Consider the following 17,768-nt stretch of genomic DNA (forward strand, 5'->3'; position numbering starts at 1 on the left):
GGTGTATACTGTAGTTTGATGGGTATAGAGTCGTGGGATGGAAGTGATGAAGTATGAGGTGTAGAAGTGAAGGGTGGGAGTGTGAGAGCTTAAGTACGAGTGGGCCAGATTCGTGATCAGTTGGGAAGACCCACTCTGTGATCTTGATCCCTGCTTGTGAGACGCGATGAGTGACGCGAAAATCGGCGCGGGCGAATTAAAAATTCGGACTGCGTTGATTTTCAAAAGCGGGGTGGTCTTCAGCAACAGGGTCATCCACCAACAGCGCTAGAGTTACCCATGAACGCCTTGTTAATGGGTAAGTTTCACTGGGCCGCAACTTGCTGGTTCAGGGTAGATGATGCATTTTGTTGCATGATATGTAGAATGTTTGTGACTATGTACTACATGGACTGTATGTCAATGAATCAATGATGATAAGAATTTATTACCCATGCTCTATAGTTGCTTTGTTTTTCTTTGTGACTCATATGTGATTGTGTGCTGTTGTGGTGAATTGTGATAAAGACAGCTGAAAGCGAAGGTATTGACAACGAGATATTAAGCACATAAAACAACATTAACAACCTCAAACGCATAACAAAGTTAGAGTATTCAAACCATTTTCAGTAGACACGGTAAAGAATCGAGTTTTTTTTTAGTCTTTTAATTCAGAACTGTAAATAACAGAGGTTCATACCATAACTAGTAACTATCCATGCAGTAATAAGGCACGACAAGAGCAATAAAGAATCCATAGAGAAACACAAACCGACTGACTCAGTCGATGCCAAGTGTATGCAGCCCAACCCAAAGGCAATAAACTGAAACTACGTACTCCGTACTATGCAGACGGATACAGGCATGCTCCATCTACTCAGATAGTGTCGTACTGTAAACGTTCCCCAGAATCTGGTCCGTTTCCCCGGGATGTTCTTTTGCCTCAGTCACCAAGTGCCGCACCCGCGAGCGTTGCCTATCTAACCTTACTGAGGTCTCTCACCAAATTCGCCATTGGTTGCCTTGCAGAAACAGATCAGATCAAAAAGGCTGGGCCACAAAGCGTGGAGCATTCCAGCTGCGTGGAGGAATTTCGAGCCAATGGAAATTCAGCACGCAAGATGGTTTTTTTTTGCACAACTAAAGCTGCATTTTAGGCTTGGGCCCATTTTTCCATTTTCGGTGGGTGATTAGGAAAAACGCACTCCAATCAGCGCGCACGGTCCACTGAAGTCAGATCAGCCGCCGCCTAATGCCACAGGTATAAAGGATTCCCCCCGCCTGCTCCCTCTCTCAACTTTCCCTTCTGCATCACACACCCACTTCAGCCTTCCACCCCCACAACCATCAACACAACAACAACTTTCTACATCACATCAATCATCAACAATGGCTCGCACTAAGCAAACCGCCCGCAAGTCCACTGGTGGCAAGGCCCCTCGCAAGCAGCTCGCTTCCAAGGCTGGTAAGTTCTCACCGCGACTTGACGCGACACGCGTCTTTAATTATCATCAAGAGCATCATCGCTAACATCTTCATCAGCCCGCAAGTCCGCCCCCTCTACCGGTGGTGTCAAGAAGCCTCACCGCTACAAGCCCGGTACCGTCGCTCTCCGTGAGATTCGACGATACCAGAAGTCCACTGAGCTTCTCATCCGAAAGCTCCCCTTCCAGCGTCTCGTAAGCGTCACTCAAACATCTCATCATTACTTGGCATCAACTAACATTCTCTCAACAGGTCCGTGAGATTGCCCAGGACTTCAAGTCTGATCTCCGATTCCAGTCTTCCGCCATCGGTGCTCTCCAGGAGTCCGTCGAGTCGTACCTTGTCTCCCTCTTCGAGGACACCAACCTCTGTGCCATCCACGCCAAGCGTGTTACCATCCAGAGCAAGGATATCCAGCTTGCCCGCCGCCTCCGAGGCGAGCGCAACTAAGCGCTTGGGGTGATGGAAGGATAACGAATTTTTTGCTTTGACACGAGGGAATATCATGGTTATGGGGATAATCAAGGCGTTCACTAGGAACATGTTTTATACACAGGCTTGTACACTAAATGGCAAGCGAGTTTAGCTGCCTTTTCACAATCGACCAAAAGGTCTTTCACCGTTACATCTTGTTCCTTGTATGACTCGCCACCGACAAAAATCAAGTAGTTGTTTAATCGCAAACGCGCGCACACGCTTTAGTAAATCGTGACCATCGCATCAATAGCAAATATACGCGCCTTGCTCGTGTATTTCATTAACAAATGTTCCATCAGTCTGCTTTGAGACGTATGAATGTGACTTGTGCTTGGTAGAGCCATTGGTGGCAAAATGCTTGTATAGTACGAACGTCTAAGCAAGATAAACATGCGCCATCGATTGCTTGGAAAAGAAGTGCATGAGAACGACACGACGAATGTCGCACGTTGATCAGTCATGTTTTAGGGAAGCGTGCACAGCAATTATCATCAATATAACTAACATTGGTTGTTTTTTTTTAATTATAGAAAGAAACATTAAATACACAATCAAATTCGTTGCATCTAATCTTTTTACAAACCGTATTACGCCAGAGAATCAACATGATATGTAGGAAGCTGCGCCAAAACATCGAAACCACCAGTGCCAACCTTTCCAAGTCTACCCATCACCAACCGGCCACTAGGTGTAGAGAGATCATCCCAGTCACCATCCAACACAGCATCCTTGAGGAATCCCAATGTCGTCTCGAAACTCATCTTGGTAAACGGACTGACGTTGCCCTTGAGACCCATTCGGTTGAATGGTGTGAAACCACCGTTCCTTGTCATGTGGTCACCGATCAGGTTTAAGTGGCGGTTGTCGACCTTGATACCGTGAGAGGCGAAGACGCCAGACAGCTCCTGCACAATGTTCTGTCGAGCTGCCTCGACACCGTAAACCTCCAAGACAGCTGCGATGTCGTTGGTCTGGATCTTGGTAGGGTCGATGAAATCGCTGTATCGCTGCATAGCCCGCAAGTTAACACCTTCTGTGTGGATGACTCTGACCATTTTATTGTCCTTTTTCTCCTCATGGTAGTCGCAGGATCTGACACCAGAGATCTCTTGGATCACGGTCTTCTTGACAGCATCTTGGACAAGGTTGAGCATAAGAATTTTGGGAATGGCCGAGTCAAACTCAAGAGTGAAGTTGCATTCGGTTCCATTCTTCTCATTGAATGTGAAATCCGTGACCTCTTCGTATTGCTCAAGAACACGGTCGGTTCGCATCTTGGCACCCCAGTTGACGGCACCGCTATCCTCCTCATCCTCTTCGTCGCCCGCCTGCCTTTGGCTACCGCCGAAGCCCTCATCATCAAGGTCAGCATCAGCAGCGTCGCGGCCCATCTCCTCTTGTACGGCATCATCATCATCGTCATTGGGACCATACGACACTGCCTCGCTCCTGTTGGCTCGTTGCTTGGCATTTGTCGCGTCATCGTCGCCTTCTTCATCGTCGTCCTCGTCGAAATTGCCGGCAGCCTCGGCATTAGGAGCAGCTGTCTCCACAACACCAGCCTTCACACCAATCTCGGGAGTGGCCATTGTAGAATGGGTTTGTCGCTTCTTGATATCCCTCTTCACAAGGGACAGCAATCGGTGTAGGAGCTTCTTCTCCACTGCATTAACAACGTCTGAAATTTTGATGGCATAAGTCTCGGTGTACTCCTTTGAGTCAAAGAACTTGAGGTCGATCGAGTAGATCTTGGCTGAGCCATAAAGCTTGCCTTGGCCAACCTTCTCTTCGACATGGATACTGTCGAGAATGTAGCCAAGAGGCAATACTGAGATGGACTTGGCAAAGATCTTCGCATCCTCCACGGACATCTCCTCAATAGGGTAAATCGACATGGCTGGGGTGGAAATCTTGTCGCTAGCGGTCATAAGAATTTCTCGTAATCGAGGAATACCGAGTGTGACATTCTTGGCAGAGTGACCAGCCAAATGGAAAGTGTTTAGTGTCATCTGTGTCGAAGGCTCTCCAACAGATTGGCCTGCCACGATGCCGACCGCTTCTCCAGGCTCGACGAGAGAGCGCAGGTATTTCATTGCAAAAAGCATCTCCGCGTTCTTCTTGTTTAGACTCACGCGCGACAGCGCCTGTTTGTTCTTGTCAGATTTGTCACGGACAAGGCCATCCTTGTTCTCCTTGAGATATTTGGTCATTTTCCAGAAGAATTTATCAGAAGTAGCGAATGCGGTGGTAGCGGGGTTGAAGTGATTCGATATCGGGTCCTGAACCTTGAGGTCATGGATTTTCTGCTTGTACTCCAGGTCCTTACCCTCGGGGTCATTGATATTGGTGTGCTTGAGAGCCTTCTTCATGTACTTGGTAATGGCCTCGCGATGCATTCCTAGGCGTTCTCCGACACTGGGGTCGTATCGGAGCTGGGCAGCCTCCGAAGTGACATTCTCCAAGATGAAGCTGAAATCTTCCAAGTATTTTTGTTTGCAAGCATCAAGACCATCCTCGCCGTACATGAACTGGATCATGGAGCCATCGGCATCTCTTACGGTGGTATCGTAAGCGACAGTCAGGCCTTCCATACCCTTGATGACACATCTCTGCAGATAACCGGAACGTGATGTCTTGACAGCAGTATCAATCAGACCTTCTCGACCAGCCATATGATGGAAGTAGTACTCCTGAGGGCGAATACCCGTAAGGAAACGCTGTACAATGTAACCACCAGCTCGAGCATGAGTCTCAAATGGGCTGAAACAGGGTAACGACTTGCCGCTGACCATGATTGGAACACGGCGACCTTCCAGAACCTGCTGACCCAGGTTACAAGAAATCAGATTGGCATTGACTCTGGATCCCTTTGCACCAGAGGTTGTCATTGCTTGCATCTGATTGAAGGGGAAAGCCTTTTCCAGACCGTGTGGCATAGTAGCTTTTTCGATACCGTCTGTGACCTTACTGAGGCGTTCTTTCATCAGCATATCAAGGCCTTCCTGTTTCTTGTCGTCGCGCATTGCTTCTTCAAGACGCTCCAAAAGCAAAGGGTCGTTAGGACGAGTAGTTTCCGTAAGTGAAGTGTAGGTAGATGCAACCTCAATTCCTACACTGTCGGCAGGTTTGAGCGCTGCTCGTCGGGCTTGTTCACCCTTTCGTGTGAGTCTCAAATCGTCCATACCACATGAGAAAGCCCTCATGTTAAGGTATCTCGTGAGTAATCTTCCCAGACTGCTAAGAAGCTTGCCTGCAACGGTAGGACCATAAATTTCATGAACAGCGTGGATGACACCGCCAGAGCTAGGACCGATTTGCGACTTGTCCAGAATTCCGGTGATGAACTCGCCATCCTGGAACAGTACAGTGCCTTCCTCAGAATCTTTACCCCACTGACTGGACTTGAGCTGCGTCTGAGACTTCATGCAAAGGCCACCGCAGTTGGGAGGCTGCATGTTCTTCAGGATGGTAGTGATGACCTGCTTTCCGGTCCACCTGGGAACAGGTCGGATTATGGCTGGAGCAACAAGCTCAATCCTCTCGCCGACGATGTGACCGCTTTCGGGTCGCAGTGCATTGTAAACCAACTGCTGGTAGTCACCCTTGGTGAAAAAGGTATCGCGGTTACAGAGGCCGACGGAGACTGAAATATGATCCTGGATAAGACCTCGGAGAGGCTTTCCAGCTGTGCCAGAAAGATATTGGTGGTCGGTATCAGCAATTTGGAGAGCTTCTGCTCGAGCAACTTCGTTCTGGGGGAAATGCATATTCATTTCATCTCCATCGAAATCGGCGTTGTAGGTGTTACAGTTGGCGTAGTGCATGCGAATCGTTTTTTCACCGGGCAGGACACGAACTCTGTGACCCATGATAGACGGCTTGTGGAGTGTCGGCTGTCGGTTCATCAAGACGACATCACCGTTGGTAAGGTGTCGGTAAACCTTCTTGTTCCTGGTGCGAGCAGCGTTGCTGCTTGTGGGAGCGAGGAGCTGATTAGCCAGAGACACACGGTCATCAACCGATTTGTTACGAAGGTTGACAATTTGGCCATTCTCGTTTTCGATCGCGAAAGCACCAGGCCATTTGTCAACACCATTAATAACTGCTTGTTGCATGTCTCGGAAGTTGTGGCTTGTGACGGGCTCAGGGTATGTCAACTTCTTCGCAAAGACGGGCGGCACACCAATTTCGTTGGTTTCGATATTGGGATCGGGAGAAATAACACTTCGGGCGGCGTAGTTGACACGCTTACCCATCATGTTCTTTCGGAAGAGACCTTCCTTCTTTTCAAGCTTCTGCTTGATACCGTCCTCATTGCGCTTCGCCGCGGCACCTTGCACGGGGTTCTTGTCCTTATCGATGAGTGAGTTGATCGACTCCTGTAGTTCAGTCCACGCCTGATGCAGCTGATTGACATCGGCATTCTCCTCCCTCAGTTGCTTGTGTAGTCGGGCGATTGTTCCGCAGCCTCGAAGGATATTTTTGTAAAGAGAGTTTTGTTGGGCTTCAGAAATCTCGGACTCGCCTGTTCGGGCTTCGGGGCGGTAGCGGTTCGGAGGAACTAAGATGGTCGTCAAAAAGAACATGTCGGGAGTGACCTTCTTTGAGCTTCTCGTTGCGGGTTTTGCGTTGTAAACGAGTGAGATCAAGTCTTGCTCCTTAGTGAATAGCTCGCTCAGACGGGCGTGAACCTCCATGGCACTGATATATCGCTGTGAAGCAGAAAATGCCGGAGTTTCGTCGACATCCATCATCTCTGTGTCTTGCTCGGCATCATCTCCGACAAGTTGCGACTTCTCAAGAGTGGGGGAAACGACATCTGCCACACCCTCGTCAGAGGAGTATCCGTCAGGTTTTTGTTTTGTTGTGGTCTGCTGAACTCTGGACATGGCATCAGATTGCCTCAAGTTCTTTTGGGCCATCTTGGCCTTTTCCTTGTCGGATAGAGATCTCTCAAAGACCTTGACGAATCGATCCTTGCGGTATGAGGGTGAGATGCCGTTACAGTTGGCGCAAAGTCTTCGCTTGGTGATCTCTGCAAGGAATTCTTTAATGACCTCACGGCGCATTTCGCTTGAGCCTTCGTGCTTTCCTCTCTTCGCATCGCCACGCTTAATCTTGATACCGCGAAGACACTTATCAACATACTTGTCTCTTGCGCGAGTCACGTTGTCGATCGAACTGCTGGCGCCTTCTTCTTCGGCTTCACTCTCGAATTCAGAAAAGTTTCCGAGTTCGATAGCCAAGTCGTTTTCGCCAATGACGCCGACCATATGGGCTTCTTGGATCAAGCCATGTTGGAGAAGCTTAAGCATGCACATATATTTGTGAAGCTCTTTTTGAGGAAGTCGGAATCCCTTGCAGTAGACGCAAGTCGCCTTCAAGAGTCGATAAGCTTGGTCCATGAAGACGGGGTGATACACTGGGACAGGAAGCTGGATATGGCCGGGATGGCCGGGACAGGTGGCCTGGTTCAGATTACATGTTGTACACCTAAATTTTGGTTAGCCCTGTGTTGACCTTTGACTAGCAACCATTGGAACTTACGGCGCATCGCCCCAGGATCCAAGAGCAGGATCATATAGACCACCAGGTACAGGATTGAGGAGATTGTCGAAGGTGCTGTCGTTTTCAATTCTCTTCACAGAGATTGCTCGGATTTCCTTTGGCGACAGGAAGGTGAATTCGACGCTCTCGACCCCGGACGAGATCGGCTGCGCGATATTCATGGTGGCGTTGATGTCGCTCTATCGAGCGAAAAGAATATTAGCGATTGAGCGACGTCTTGAGGTTAACTGATGAAATCCATTCCCCAGCGCAATATGCGAAGTAAAAGCAAATCATGCAGGCAGTGGGGAGCTTTGCTAGAGAAACAATTTTTTGGCGGTGCGGGGCGGCAGAAATTTAGACCGACCCATTACCCGCCACTGTTGCGCGCGATTCGTCTGCACGCGGGTCCATGCGTTACTGTCTACCTATTTGCATCATCTTTGAGAGCCCATCTTATGTGCATCAACAAACTAGCACAACGTGACCTTTGAGTACAGCGACAACCGGAAGAAACCCAGAGCGATTATAAACGTCGATACGGACCCGAATATAACCTCAGCACCCTTTTCGAGGATCGCGAACAGCTAGGCAGCTGTGCGATTATCTGGACAAACTGGAAATGGATCGCAAGCAGTCTCCTGGCCTCGGCCCTCGTCATGATGCCTCATCAAGAGTGCAAAAGCCCGAATCTGCTGCAGACAGGATGGCTGCGCTAAAAGCACGTGTTTCTGCAGCTATCGGTGCTAGCAAAGCAACGGGTGGCTTGAAAGTTGGACTTCACCCTGCCTTGCAAGACTTGGGATCATACAATAAATCGAAGGAACCAACACCAGCACCCTCAGGCGCAAGATCAGATAAGCCTCGATCGCAAGATGCGTCTAGATCAGCTTCTATCAACAGGGAAAGCGGAGAAAACCCGTACTTCGACCCAAGCTCTACAGCACAACCAGGCGGAGGAAAAGCGCGCCAGTCTCGATCACTCGTGTTCAATCAGAAGGGCAAATACATAGCACAAGCCAATGCTTTACGTCGACAGGCCGCCCTGGAGGCGATGAAGAAACGAATCGCAGAGCAAACTCGAAAGGCCGGCATTGATGACGACCTAGACGTGGAAAGAAACTTTGTAGTGGAAGCACCCCCTGCAATCGAATGGTGGGATGAAGGACTTGTCGAAGGCGGAAGTTATGATGTGCTGGATGATCCCTCCAAGCTCAAACTCACGACACCCGACACTATCATCACCGAATACATACAGCACCCTGTTGCTCTTGAGCCGCCTCAAGATGGACTTTTCCCAGCGCCTAAGCCAATGTTCTTGGTCAAGAAGGAACGACAAAAGCTACGACGACAACGCAGAATGGCTGAGTTGAAGGAGATGCAAGCCAAGATTCGTCTGGGCCTGGTGCCAGCACCCCCTCCCAAGGTCAAGAAGGGCAACCTGATGCGAGTCCTTGGTGACGGTAAGTTTCTCGCCCATCCTATTCATTTTATCACCTGCTAATATTTGTACAGTCGCTGTCAAGGATCCTACTGCCGTCGAAGCACGTGTGAACCGCGAAATTGCCGAACGCCACCACAAGCACGTCGAATCAAATGAGGCAAGGAAGCTCACCAAGGACCAAAAGCACGAGAAATTGGCGGCAAATCAACAAAAAGATGCCGAAAAGGGAATTCACATGCTCGTTTTCAAAATCGGAAGCCTGGCGAACGGACAGCATCGATACAAGATTGGCGTCAACGCTGATCAACTGGCCCTCACAGGTACATGCATCATGCACCCCAAGTTCAACCTGGTTATCGTTGAGGGAGGCGAATGGGGTATCAAGAAGTTCAAGAAGCTCATGCTTAACCGAATCGACTGGACCGAGAATTCGCCGTCAAGAGACCGAGACGGAAAGCAAGGCGCAACACGCGACTGGCTCCTTGCTGAAAAGGAAACCGGCGAGCTCAAGGACATGTCGATGAATGAATGCAAGCTCATCTTCGAAGGCGAAGAGAAGGCTCGAGCATTCAGAAAGTGGGGCAGTAAGGTCTGCGAGACAGACTCGGAAGCGAGAGATGCCCTGGCTCGAACCAAGATGGACAACTTCTGGCAACTCGCTAAAGGTTTCGCTTAAAGCAAATCATACTGTATAATTAAGACCAGGGGAAAGGGTGAAAGAACCCATGTGGTTGCGCTTAACACAGCGGCAAACATCTGGTACGCTTCGAGCCGACAACCGTTGCGAGACAGAAGCCCTGTCGCGATTGTGTTCCATGTTATTGCTCGAATAATAAAGACAGATATCATGATTTCCTCTCCATGTTGGCGCTTCTCGGCGGAGACGGAAGCTTTTGCCGGTTTCAAGAGCTAACCTGCTTGGCAGCTGAGGCAAGCCCATGGTTATCGGACCATGTTGTTTGCTAAAAAGCGGCACTTCGATCAGGCTTCACTTACTTTGACGGGAAGGACAGAATGGATACTAGACTGATAGACATATCAATAATTACACCATCAACTCTTTCGTGCAAGTTTCGGCCAGATGCAGCGTTTTCAAGTTGGAACAAGCCTCAAAGTACGAAGCATTGGGCTCCGTCGTCCGCATACCGTGAACAGGCCGCTAGGTATATAACTAACGACGTCCCAAGAATATAATCAGAGACTGAATGTGCAACATAAACTCTGTTCCGAAGTACTTTATACAGGGACGTCTAGAGCGCGGCCGCCTCAACAGGTACGTATCTTATGTATATGCCCTCCTTCTGAATCTCGCCTGTACCAGTTTTGCATCAGCATCAAATGCCTGCGAGGATACAGGCGAGCACTGGCTGCAGTGGCGAACCAAAACGGAAGGCAGAAATCGGGCAATGTTCCGTTCCGGGTGACATGGCTCTTATGTTTCTTGTGCGACCTTCCATTACCAGGCCGGGTAGGACTAGCCGCGAGATCTTCGAGATCCCTAAGATCATCACGGCCCATATGCGTGGCCTGGGGGATTCTACTGGAAGGGATCTCCGCGAACCCCTGATCAAGAATAAAAGCACAAGCCAGGGATTAGTGATGAGCAGGTCCATGCCATCCATGGCAGGGTAGGGCTTGTAAAGAAATTCAGATTCTGCATGTATCGGAAGGGCGGACCAAGCTTTAAGGGTTATGTGTCATGTCATGTATGGGCGTACTCAGCTTGTATGTATACAGGTACATGGTGAAAGTAAGTCAAATGACTTTTTAAACTAAACGAGTTCCTGAATCGAGATGATACATTTATTTAGCTAAAGAAGTAGACGAGAGTATAAGCGGCCATGGATATATTGCTCTGATACCGGCATATTACAGACAGGTCTCTCATCACATCAACGACATTGAACAGGATTGCATGTTACTTGCATTTGATGAACATGGTGGGCAATGTAATCCTGGTAGAGGTCCAGGATGCAGATTCGATGGCCTTGGTAAAAGTGCTGTAAAGTAGCAACAAAGATGGAAGACAGAGCCTACCACTTCCATTACGGCCCATGGCATTCCTAATGCAGAACTGTCTGCAGGTGACAGAGCCAGGGGAATCGAGGAACCAGACAAGTTTTGTCACACTTTTCCTGACCAATCCTGGTTCATCAATGCAAGCCTGGAGCCAGTAATCATAAGCTCATGCATCAAACGATCGGGGATTGCAGTTTTAGGATTTCCTTGAGCCATCATCTCCAAAATCGCACGAACGACACCAAATCATTCAACATGGCCAAGATCTCAGCTAATGAGGTGGCTGTTTGGCTTCATCACACTGTGATCAACATCTTTACTTTGAGTTGCTGCTCTTCATGTCGTTTTGGAACGGTTCCTATCAAGGAGAAGTGCGAGGGCTCCCTCCACAACGTTGCACCGGGGCATGGACTCACTTCGGCTCAGCCTCAAACATAAGTACCTACCTACCTAATATACATTAGAGCTTTGAATCATAGCAACCCGACCCGTGCGCCTGACAGGGCTGGATTTAAGCTTATGCGTCTCCTAGAATCATTGCAACAGAGCTAGTTAGAGTACACACATGCTTGCTATGATCGTTCGCTCATGTGAAAAGCATTGGAGGCGAGAAACCCTGGCTAAACTGTATTATTTACCAGGTACTCTGTGCATGAGAACGAAAAGCTGTGTAACAGTCCAGCTGGAGTACTGAGCAGATAGGTAGTCAGTAGGCCTTGAAGTCCAGCTCATAGCCAATTAGCAAATATGTATAATATAATACGTAGCCAGAACCATGAACAATTTTCGGTCTTTTCTTTCCCGTTTTGTCTACGTTTAGCAATTCAGGTTAGGCTGAGTTGTGACATGTACATATGGATGGCGTCTGGGCGGCAATAAGAAAAAGAAACTTTTAGTGCGCCTGTCGAGCCTGTCCTGTCCTGTCGCTTGTTCGTTCCATCAACAAGGCAAGGGTCCCTAGAGCATCCGTCTTGGCTTCTCCCACTCGGGCAAACTCATCGCAACTTTACCTTGAATAGTAGAGTACAGGACTACAGATGGGGCTAGCGACACACACATGACACTGGGCCACCTCGGAAGTTAGGCCAGATCATGAGTGTGTTATTGTTTTGAGCTGAACTTGTTTGATCAATGATGGGCATTAGTACTCAGCATTAGACTTTGAGAAGCCCCCCCCATCAAACTCAGCATTAGTACTAGCATCAGAAGCACGTCCTTATACGGAGTAGCAAATTGCAAGACTGTCATCATGTAGTGCAGTCGCGTTCATGGATGTGGATGTACTGTTAGTCTCCCCTGCTACTAAACAAATTTTGTCTTTGTATCTGTGACTCTTGCCCTGGCATGGGAATAGATATGGTTTTAAACGAGACGAACCTTTGTAATTTCAGAGGACGAAGGAATCGATATCCCAGATAAAGTTAGTAGATTGCTTACAAGTCTTGTACCTGGCTTAGCTACTATTCGGAGACGGAGTGAGTAAGAAGAACCGGGCCACCGTCGTAGGATTTAACTAATACAGACTGACAGATACTTTAAAATAGAATAATGCATTAGATTAAGACCTTTTGATTCGGTTGGATTATTTACATGTGGTTTATTGAGGCTATTTGGAACTAAATCTTTGACCTAGAGGTAGGTGTAGGTGGTATGACATGAGGAAGGAAATGTCAACACAGGCTGAAGATGGCTCAAGCTAGCTGTTTTGCGGGGCGCCACCCGAACCGTTGATGTCGAGCTAGCTGGGGCCAGGGACCTGCCGAGATATCTGCTTCCCTTTTTGGCAAGGCGACAAACACTGTAGACAGCCGCGCCATTTGGGTGATAGAATAGCTGTGCGTCACAGTAGTAATAAAATTTAACACGGTCCCTATGTCACATCGCTTCAATCCACCCACTCCACAAGTTCCTGGGTCGTGTCCACTCAATTATTCTTCCGTTTGGACAACACGACACGAGGATAAATTGGAGATGAGCAAGACAAGATGAGCGAGCGAGCAATCGCAGGTGCTACTGCAACTGCAACTACAGTGCGTTCGCTTGCTCACATCCCATCCATTTCATCCATGATCCCTAATCCTTGACCCATGGCCCATCTCCAGGCCGGAGACTCGGCCCTGTCCCAAACGAAGAGCAACTGACCGGCACGACCAGGGTTCCTTTTTTTTCCCTATTACCCATCGTCTTCTGGGGATTCCTCGGCCTCGAAACTGTCACCTTCCTCGTACATTACCGTATCGGCTGTTCGGATCTAATCCGGTTCCTTCTTGGCTACCATTCCCCTGCCTTGCACTGAGCCGGACTCGCACGAGTCGCACCACCTGATCCGTCTCTCCAAATGTGAGAAAAAATGAAGAAAAACCCGCTCAATTTACCTTGATGGAAGGTCCTTTGCTCTGTCTGGACCAGTCTTGAGTATCGGGTTGTGGTGCATCCGTGAAGCAGACCCTAGTTTGCAGACTGCCAGTCATCCATTCTCAGTGAACCAACGATGCACACAAGAGACAGCAAGCAGAACAGAGCAGCACCGAGTTTTATTTTATTTTACATATGGCACCAATGACGTTTTATTTGAGTAGTAGTCGATTTTCTTGTTTTTCCCTGCCTGCAGATCTACCATGATGCTGTAATACAGAACGGACAGGCACGCAGCTTTACTCACTAACAACTTACACATCACCACTCAAATACAAAATACCGTACAGTCCAACAAGTGCCCAGGAAGTAGACTGCATGGTCCAGCCTGCCAAATCGGGGCTGTGCGCATGCTTCAGTACCTACAATAGGTCTTCCGAGGCTGTTGGTTGTTCGTTCTTGGAGGTGGAGATCATTTCAGGTGTCTTTCAGCAGTTGGTTCACGATGGGACGATGGGTTTTCAAACTGGGCCATGTCCTTTTTACTCTACAGTTTTTCTCGTCGCCGCCGTCGCGTCAAAGCCAGACCATCCCATCTGTACTGTCCCGTCCCGTACTGACATGTACCCAATGTAATGTAGGTTGTTCTAGGGAGCCGAACCCTGGTCTCAACGGAATCCGGCCCTTTATACCTTAGCTTGTGTTGGTTGACGGTAGGTTCTAATTTGCGCAACCAAAGGTTAAACCTTGAGCCTTGACCTCGGGTGCGTTCACGCTGGCTGGTTGATCCTAGCGATACCGTTATCTGTCTGCTTCTTGCTATCCGTGAGATCTGTCAAGGGCCAAGATGGCCCAGCCGTGTGGTTGGCGAACGGCATCCTGGCCTAGACCTCATTTCGCTCTGTTCCCGGCCCCGTCACCCGCTGCTCGACACCTTCCCAGTGGCTCTTTACCTACCTTACCCGTCTCCCCACCCTAGGGAATCCATGCCATGCAGGCGGAGTCCTGATCCTTCGACAATCCTCGTCTGGTCTGGTCTGGTCTGTCTTTGCCTGGGTCTAGGTAATTCATCAACAGTAGCTTCGTCTAACGGCATCTAAGTAATCGTTATTCCCTGTACCTCGCCCAGAAAAGGTCGGAAATTTCTGTGTTTGATACTTGTCTCTGTTGCCACTGTCTGTCTCGCTCTCGCTGTTACTCTTGACCTTGACTTCATCTTGCCCGTGTTGGTCGAGCCCTCGTTGTATTTATCCAACTCGTACCCCGTCATGGGGCTTGCCAACTTGGTCGATGAATCTCTGCTCACTGCAGTACCTAATCTAACCTACCTATCTACCTACCTGCCTGCCTGCCTGCCTACCGGAAGTGCATGGCTCATGAGACCCTAGCCTCTAGCTCCCCACGTATTCCAACCCGACCCTCGCATCCTTTAACGACCTCAAATATGTACCTTACACCTCCCTCGACTTCGAACTCTCCAGTGTCGCAGTATTCACAGTTCTTCGAAACGAGTTCGACCAGTCCGGATCCTTCCCGTCACCCAGATCGCTTGTCTTGCTACGATTCTCCATTTGAGCAAACTGTTCCCACTGGTGTATCCCGGCCAGATTTGGAACCAGGTCCGTACTCTCATCACGGTCGCTGGTACTCAGTACCTCAGACTGAACTTCTATCACCGCCTCCCATGGACCACGGTAGCACTGCCTGGGTAACCCCGGATGGATTAGTCGCGGGGACAAGTACAGCATCTTCAAGTTCCGTGGAACCTGATGCTTTGCATGCTGATTTCAATGCATTTGCTGGATACGACTCATGCCTGCCTGCCCCGTACCAACCCCATGATGCTTATATGCCAGCTGGACGCAACCCGTCGGTTCATGAACCTTCGCTACCTTCCACAAGCCAATCTGCACGAGCGCCAACATTGGGAGCGAGGCCATCGTATGGGTACCTTCAAGACCCAGCCAGCTCAAGATTCAGAGTAGAAGGTTCTGTCAGCACCTACGGCCAAGGATATGAATCTCACTCTTACTCGGCGCCTGGTCCACCAACTACTACATACCAAACCGATGGGGCTGCCTTTACTTCAAACCTACCCTCAAGTATGGGCGCAGGTAGCTCAACAGCATGGCCCAAGCAGGAATATGAAGTATCGCAATTCTACCCTACCCCGCAAACCCAACTTCCAGAACTTGGCCAGGAGAGGAGATTATTGAAAGCAAACAAGGTCAAGAGACCCACCAGGAAACATACGTCCAAGGAGGAGGCCAACTTTCAGTGCGAAGTAAAGGGCTGTGGGAAGTTTTTCAGTCGCAGCTATAACTACAAGTCCCATCTGGAAACTCATGATGAGAAGCGCGAATATCCTTTCCCATGCACCGTAGATGGTTGCACCAAGAAGTTTGTACGGAAAACCGACCTCCAACGTCATCACCAGAGCGTACACATGAAGGAGCGCAATCACAAATGCGACTACTGTGGACGTCTCTTTGCTCGCAAGGACACCTTGCGAAGGTAGGCAGATTGATACCCCCTTTGCAAGTTCTGATATTAACCATCTATTTAGACACATGGAGGACGGCTGCTCCAAAAGATTTGATATAGGCACACTCAACTTACAAGGACCAGGATTTGCAGGTTTGGGCATTGTCAGTCCCGGCAGGCCATCCGGCCTGGACCCTCGTCGCCCCGGATAGATCTGTCCCAGCAACCCACTTACATAGTGCTCAATCGTACTTCAAATACATGCCCGTATGCCTGACCGACGAAAGAGAGGGGTGTTAAAGGCGCAATGGCGGTGCCTTGAATCGATCTGCCCCGCAACAGAGGCTAGGCATTTCTGACTATGAAGTGATACCCAAGAATCTACGAGGTAGGTTGAATCACTCGAGCACAGCTCAGGACCTGGCAGGCATGAGGGTCAATAACTAACGGATCTCGCTTTAGTCACTATCTTGATGTTAATAAGGAAGACGGCGAACAAACTTCATCAAACCCTGAGGCTTTCGACGTCGAACAAAGAGGGGATTTATACACGGGTTTCGACTGTGTTTCCCACCAATTCTCGCCAGCATGCACGACACAGCTATAAGCCATTTGTCCACTTGAACACTAAGGAGCTGCAAGTTTCGGATTGTTGCCATGAGACAGGGAAACGTTTGGTCAATATTTCACATGCAAATGAGTTACGCCGTGTATTTTGCCGATACCCAAGGGGCCTCGCTATGACAGCGTTTCGAAATCAGCCACCTCGGCATGCGCAGGATTCGACTATCACAACTTGATTGGGAAGCTCGTTATGAGAGGCGATTTTAGTTTAAAGTTCCACCCTGCAAGAAAGAACCTTTTGAGGTTTGCTGTCCGACCCCCAGCAAGCACATTAATGTCTTTGTTTTCTCCAGCGCAACGAGACTATAATGGATTACGGCTGCATGTTTGTTCATTCCCTATTTATATGCGGAGGTCTGCATATTGGAGTCAAAGTTGTTACGGCGCAAGGTTAAACCATATAGCTAGAGGAGCTATCGGATATGATGTGTGTTAATGTATTACGAAGGTTGTCTCATGAAATAAGCTTGACAGTCAATTTGTTTACTTTGGCTGAATCGGGTCAAACAGCTACCAAGCTACTGAGACATTGAACTGTTTTCACCTTTGAAACCGTGTTTTGGCCCATTATTCTGATTGGTTGATGTCAATGACAACTTTGCTATCAATATTGAGTCATCAAAATCCGGGAAGCTTCATCCTTTACGCATCAAGTTACAAGTCCAGGTTGTTTACAAATGTGATAGGGACAGTGACATCAGGTTACTGCAAAATTTGGCCGTTGGAGACAAATTAATGAGTCAGTTTATGCTATCTAAACTCGACTCTTAGTTTACTTATAAGCTCAAAGGCCAACTTTTCTGCTACCCACTAGAGTCAGTGACAGTGACATACTGTTGCAGCCTACGGGTCTACGTGGCAGGGGGCGTAACTAATGCATGCATGTGATATGGATCGTTTGGCGTCGCGACAGGATCTTCTAGAAATCTGATCTGATACAAGTCTTTTTAGAGTCTCTCAAAGTATCTGATAGGCAATCTTGAGGCCGTAGGTACAAATCGACGAGAACGAGATACCTCTCTTCACCTTAGCACTTCCCCTTAGATGTACCACTTACAAGCGAGATCCACATTTTAAAGGCAGATGTTCTGTCCAGCCCGTACCCACGTCATCACGCCCTGGCATCGCAGCCCATAATTTCCATAATACATCCCCATCACCGATTGCTGGGCAGGCTTCTTGGTGAAGCTTCCGCCCTGGGACTCACAGCTTCTGCCTGTCGTCACGAACACGGAACTCGTTTTTCGACTGATTACCGTATTCGCATGGCCCTGTAAGCGACTTTATGGCACGTCCAACTCTTGCGCTGCATCCACCCGCCTTGAGAGGCTTGTCCGTCCAAGTCGCACGAAAT

At 48.9% G+C, this 17,768-nt stretch overlaps 4 protein-coding genes across 4 annotated transcripts; 3 read left to right on the top strand and 1 right to left on the bottom strand.

Moving 5' to 3' along the window:
* Positions 1-1,368: 1,368 nt before the first annotated feature.
* Positions 1,369-1,914, top strand: FSST1_007414 (histone H3; the record flags this gene model as incomplete). The annotated part of the gene is made up of 3 exons (XM_083224196.1): positions 1,369-1,444; positions 1,522-1,658; positions 1,717-1,914. The coding sequence occupies 3 exons, from the start codon at positions 1,369-1,371 to the stop codon at positions 1,912-1,914; spliced, it is 411 nt and encodes a 136-aa protein (XP_083083375.1).
* Positions 1,915-2,528: 614 nt separating this feature from the next.
* On the bottom strand, positions 2,529-7,670 carry FSST1_007415 (DNA-directed RNA polymerase I core subunit RPA190; the record flags this gene model as incomplete). The annotated part of the gene is made up of 2 exons (XM_083224197.1): positions 2,529-7,434; positions 7,489-7,670. The coding sequence occupies 2 exons, from the start codon at positions 7,668-7,670 to the stop codon at positions 2,529-2,531; spliced, it is 5,088 nt and encodes a 1,695-aa protein (XP_083083376.1).
* Positions 7,671-8,110: 440 nt separating this feature from the next.
* Positions 8,111-9,608, top strand: FSST1_007416 (U4/U6-U5 snRNP complex subunit PRP3; the record flags this gene model as incomplete). Its single annotated transcript, XM_083224198.1, has 2 exons — positions 8,111-8,951; positions 9,004-9,608. The coding sequence occupies 2 exons, from the start codon at positions 8,111-8,113 to the stop codon at positions 9,606-9,608; spliced, it is 1,446 nt and encodes a 481-aa protein (XP_083083377.1).
* A 5,142-nt stretch (positions 9,609-14,750) lies between these two features.
* Positions 14,751-16,002, top strand: FSST1_007417 (uncharacterized protein; the record flags this gene model as incomplete). The annotated part of the gene is made up of 2 exons (XM_083224199.1): positions 14,751-15,820; positions 15,873-16,002. 2 exons carry the CDS (start codon positions 14,751-14,753, stop codon positions 16,000-16,002), a joined length of 1,200 nt encoding a protein of 399 aa, XP_083083378.1.
* Between the last annotated feature and the right edge of the window lie 1,766 nt (positions 16,003-17,768).

The sequence above is a fragment of the Fusarium sambucinum genome, chromosome II (genome assembly GCF_050947815.1).
Source record: "Fusarium sambucinum isolate potato_lamoka chromosome II, whole genome shotgun sequence".
Taxonomy (NCBI): Eukaryota; Fungi; Ascomycota; class Sordariomycetes; order Hypocreales; family Nectriaceae; genus Fusarium; species Fusarium sambucinum.